The sequence below is a fragment of the Alosa alosa genome, chromosome 8 (genome assembly GCF_017589495.1).
Source record: "Alosa alosa isolate M-15738 ecotype Scorff River chromosome 8, AALO_Geno_1.1, whole genome shotgun sequence".
Taxonomy (NCBI): Eukaryota; Metazoa; Chordata; class Actinopteri; order Clupeiformes; family Clupeidae; genus Alosa; species Alosa alosa.
In genome coordinates this window covers 14,413,785-14,418,784 of record NC_063196.1, presented here as the reverse complement: position 1 = coordinate 14,418,784, position 5,000 = coordinate 14,413,785, and the positions used below count along the sequence as shown (strand labels likewise).

The 5,000-nt window shown below is 42.2% G+C and overlaps 1 protein-coding gene across 7 annotated transcripts in view; it reads right to left on the bottom strand.

Annotated features, from left to right (window-relative positions):
- The window catches only part of LOC125299519 (1-phosphatidylinositol 4,5-bisphosphate phosphodiesterase beta-4-like), a 94,549-nt gene that overhangs the window by 37,982 nt on the left and 51,567 nt on the right, over positions 1-5,000 (bottom strand). For all 7 annotated transcript variants that reach the window (XM_048250823.1, XM_048250822.1, XM_048250824.1 and 4 more), the window contains 2 exons: positions 2,308-2,389; positions 1,076-1,176 (listed from right to left, as the gene is read on the bottom strand). In XM_048250823.1, coding sequence (XP_048106780.1) covers positions 1,076-1,176; positions 2,308-2,389 — 183 coding nt within the window. The remainder of the gene's footprint in view (positions 1-1,075; positions 1,177-2,307; positions 2,390-5,000) is intronic.

Genomic DNA, 5,000 nt, shown 5'->3' with positions numbered 1-5,000 from the left:
CAGCACACAAAATGCACAATACTTCACTACTTATAATACTCACTCTACTTATAATACTCACACATAATACTCATAATATAAAAAACACTAATCATTAGTGCTTCTCCCTATACACACACCAGCCAATCCACTTCAAATTCGCTGTCAATTCTGCTCTTATAAGCTAACTGCTAATACACTGCACATATTTATATTGAATTTATATTACTCTAAGCCACCTTCTGTAAACCAACTGTATACTACTGTCTACACTGCACTATATATCCTGTCCTGTCTATGCACCATCTGTCTATACTTTGTATTTGCACTTTTCTACTCTTTTGCACTTTAGACGTAAACAGCATTTGGACACTCAAAAACAGGGTGGCCATGTATGAAAATGTCATTCCTGTAATGCCTCGACGGGTAATGCAACACTTTTGTTCATCACCTTGAGTTAAGGCCCATTCACACCAAGAACGATAACGATAACGATAACGATAACTATAAACAAATATCGCTCTCGTTAATATGAATGACGACATTCACACATAAACTATAACGATAACGTCATGAAGAGCGATATCGTTGGGGATCACTTTCAGAGCGATTTTGAGAACGATAAAAAGCCAATCAGAAGCCATCGAATTTTAGCCGTCACATTCAATAACACAAGGAGAGACTTTGTTTATCGTTGTTCAGTGTGAACGCTTTTATCGTTATGGTTATCATTAACGTTATCGTTCTTGGTGTGAATGGGCCTATATACAATATACAGACGCAAAAACACAACGATGGTGTCTGTCCAAATACTTAAGGGGACCTAGCTGCATGACTGGGGCTGAAGTCAACCTCCGTGTTTAATCTCCTTTCAACTCACTTTCAGCAACGTGTTTATTGTCCTTTCATCACGTGACTTACACTACACTACATATGTCAACTCTGTGCAGTATAGAAGTACAGATATACAGCATATGCTTTATATCATTAGTAGGCTTGGGGCACTCCTTGAGGGTCAAGGCTATGATCTTGGGAGATATTATCACCTTCTATTATTATATTGTTCTACTGGCAGAACCCCCAGGACCATACGTACATCTTCTTGAAGAGCTCCTCCATGTCCGTTCTTGGGCAGATCTTCTGTGTGAGGGCATAGAAGATTTCGTAGGTGAAGACCGAATGTTCGATTTCATCGTTCTGGAGGGAACAAAAGTCAACAGTAACTGTGAGAGAGTGGAGTGTTTGCATGTGTGTGTGTGTGTGTGTCCATGTGTGTGTGTCCATGTGTGTGTCCATGTGTGTGTGTGTGTGTGTATGTGTGTGTGTGTGTGTGTCCATGTGTGTGTGTGTGTGTGTGTGTGTGTGTGTCCATGTGTGTGTGTGTGTGTGTGTGTGTGTGTGTGTGTGTGTGTGTGTGTCCATGTGTGTGTCCATGTGTGTGACCTGAGGTTGTTTGAGTTCAAATCTGAAATGTCATCTGAGGGTTAGAAAGCCTCTGTACTCATCACACAGAATGAGATTGCCTCGGTGCCAATAAGAGCTTTAATCAAATTAACACACACACACACACACACACACACACACACACACACACACACACACACACAAACACACGCACAGGTCACAGGGATAATCATTCACCAGCAAATATTTGCTCGTTATTATTGGGCTGACACAGAAGTGGAGCGGATCTGATGTAAAAGCTTATCTTGGCCTGGTTGGGTAACCTCGCGGAGATGCTGTGGCCACTTCAATCAAGCAGCCTGAGAGGGCTCTGTCAGGTGCAGTCTCATGACACCATACCTGGACATTTTTAGGCTAAATGGGGACATTTTTAGCATAAATTATTTCACAGGATTAGCAGTTAGCTTCTGCTGTGAAAAAAAAAAAAACTATAAATGGTCTATAAATGTTTCCACACAAAATATCTGAAGTTTTGACCCCTCCAGATTGTCAAGTGCAATGTTTAGTTTGAGAGCGCTAGCGGTTGATGACGCTAGTTGAACTGTTAAGTTTAAGAGCACTAGATGTTGTGAGCACTTGTTGAACTGTTTAGTTTGAGAGCACTAGCTGAAGAGGAGGTGAAAAGGTCTACCTTTTACCTGCTTCTGTCAATCCCACCTGACACTCTCGAATAAGAAGTCTCTGGTAAACCCTTTCTCCCACAAGATGATATCTGGGTATTTTCCCTTATACTAAGTAAAGTGTATTGAATATTGAGTCACTCCAATATTATAAACATAATTGTTGTTGATGTTGATCTAATGGACACCACTGGTGCAGAGATAGCTGACCTTTGACCCCTTATCCCCAGGCTGGTGTGCTCACCTTCCCACTTGGTAACCCCAACTCCTTCAGCGCCTGGAAGATGCCCTTCTCCGTCTTCCCCGAGCCAAATGTCCGTGTGATGCTAAGCACGCACACACACACACACACACACACACACACACACACACACACACACGCACGCGACGACGACCGCCGCACGCGCGACGCGACGCGCGCTGCGCACACACACACACACACACAGACACACACACGCGCACACACACACACACACAGACACACACACAGACACAGTCACACACACACAGACACACCCACACACACACACACACACACACACACACACACGACACACACACACAGACACACACACACACACGCGCACACACACAGACACACACACAGACACACACACAGACACACACACACAGACACAGTCACACACACACAGACACACACACACACACACACACACAGACACACAGACAGACACACAGACAGACACACAGTCACACACACAGACACACACACACAGACACACACAGTCACACACACACACACACACAGATGGGGAGAAGAAGATGGGGAGGGTTACATACATTTATTTCAAATCAAATCATTTCTTAGATAATTTTATCCAAAGCGACCTCAGAGTGTGGTGCGCAAGGTGCACAAAAGAGTACCTTATTTCTCTTACAGCACTTGTTTTATTTTCTGAGTTTTACTATACAGTAAATGGATGGGAACTCCTCATATTCACTTCCAAAAAGATTTGTCTACAAAACAATTGGCTGTAGGCTGATGAAGTTGACCTGATGATAGCACAACACAAAATCAAGTTCCTTTTATCATTCTGTCCCGAGAGAGAATGATATGGTGAGAACACAGGGTATTCCGTTAGATTCCATTAAGGAAGGCAGGAACAACCCTGACGAAAAAACTGAATTATCCAGTCAGCTGGCAAGCCTTAGGCAGCATGGCAAGTTCATTTCTTTCTGATTTGATTTGAAAAGGGTTCAAAGGGATGCCTTTTACCTCTGTGCTTCCTAATCAGCTTGCATAACAAAGGAATTGGTAGCTTGATGGGACAATTTTATGATGGAAATATGCAATGATGCATGACCCCTATGCCTGAACCAGATCGCTTGCTCTTTTCCAAAAGATTCTGGACATTTCCCATACTTTTCCCAAACTGATTGTTTGATTTTTTTTCTTTAAGGACCTTAACGACACCAACCTTGTGTGTAAACTTTGAAATCATTGGTCCAGCCAGAAATCATTGGTCCAGCCTAACCAAATACACTGTCGTTCGAAAGTTTGGGGTCACTTAGAAATTTCCATTGTACTCCATTATAGACAGAATACCAGCTGAGAGTTTTTTTTAAACAGGGCAGCAGTTTTCAGATTACATTATGTGCTTACTGTACATAATTGCAAAAGGGTTCTCCAATGTTTTCTCAGTTAGCCTTTTAAAATGATATCTGATTAGTAAACAGAATGTGCCTTTGGAACATTGGATGAATGGTTGTTGATAATGGGCATCTGTATCCTTCAACTTCTTTCTACAACAGTCATTTACAACATTAATGATGAAAACAAGTACATTTCTAAGTGACTCCAAACTTTTGAACGGTAGTGTACATTGATCAGGGGTTCCTAACGTTACTGCCTACTACGCCTAACCTTTACAAACTGAAAATAAACCGCAACGGCAGTCGGGAAACAATGTATTTAGCTTTGCTGTATAAATGTACCTTTGACCTTCATGTGTATTTCTGTGAGCAAAAAACCTCCAGACTTTTCCAAGACTTTCACCCTAATTAACATACTTTTTCAGATCTGGAAAACCGTATTTCATCATTTCCATACTTGTCCAGGCATTCCAGACGTGCACAAGAACCATATGCCCATAAATGTTTGTGCTTTACATGCTATAATTAAGCTATTAGTTTGTATACATTCCTTTAATTAGTAATCCGCTAGAGGGCTATTATAGGGCAGCTATGCCTGCGATAATTAAAGAGCGCAAGTCCACACTGTAATTATCAGACATGCATTTCACTCTATGAGCAGCACACACACATACACACACACACCACACAGCACACACACACACACACCACACAGCACACACACACATAAAAATGTATTCAAATCAGTATGAATAGTAGAATCTGTTGAACTACTGTATCTGTCTGTCATCTATCTGAATGGTAGTTAATTAATAACAGCCATTTTCAACAGCCACAGCCAGTCACTAACCATTTGACTGGGAAGCAGTAAACAGTCACTAAAATCTATCTGGAAGATGCTACCATCCATCAGAAGGTGGTGTGAGTTGGGAAAAAGGGAGAGAGACAGAGAGAGAGAGAGAGAGAGAGAGAGAGAGAGACAGATGGAAAGGCTGGAACGAGTTATGTGATCGACAGCAAACAAATCAATCAGAGGAAGAAATGTTCCACTTGTGGGATAATGCAAATAGCCGCGAGGGGAACACACACCAATAAAGCTATTATGAGCTTGGAGGGCCAGAGGAGGGAGGAAAGGGGAGAAGGGCAGGGGAGGAGAGGAAGAGAAAAGAAGAGAAGAGGATGGAATAAAAGAAGAGAGAAAAGGATAAGAAGGGGGGAGGAGAAAAGAAGGGAAAAAAGAGGAGGAGAGGAGAAGAGAGGAGGAGAGGAGAAGAGGGAAAGATGGATGCATTCACTGTAGTGGTGAGACTGACTCTGAAAGGT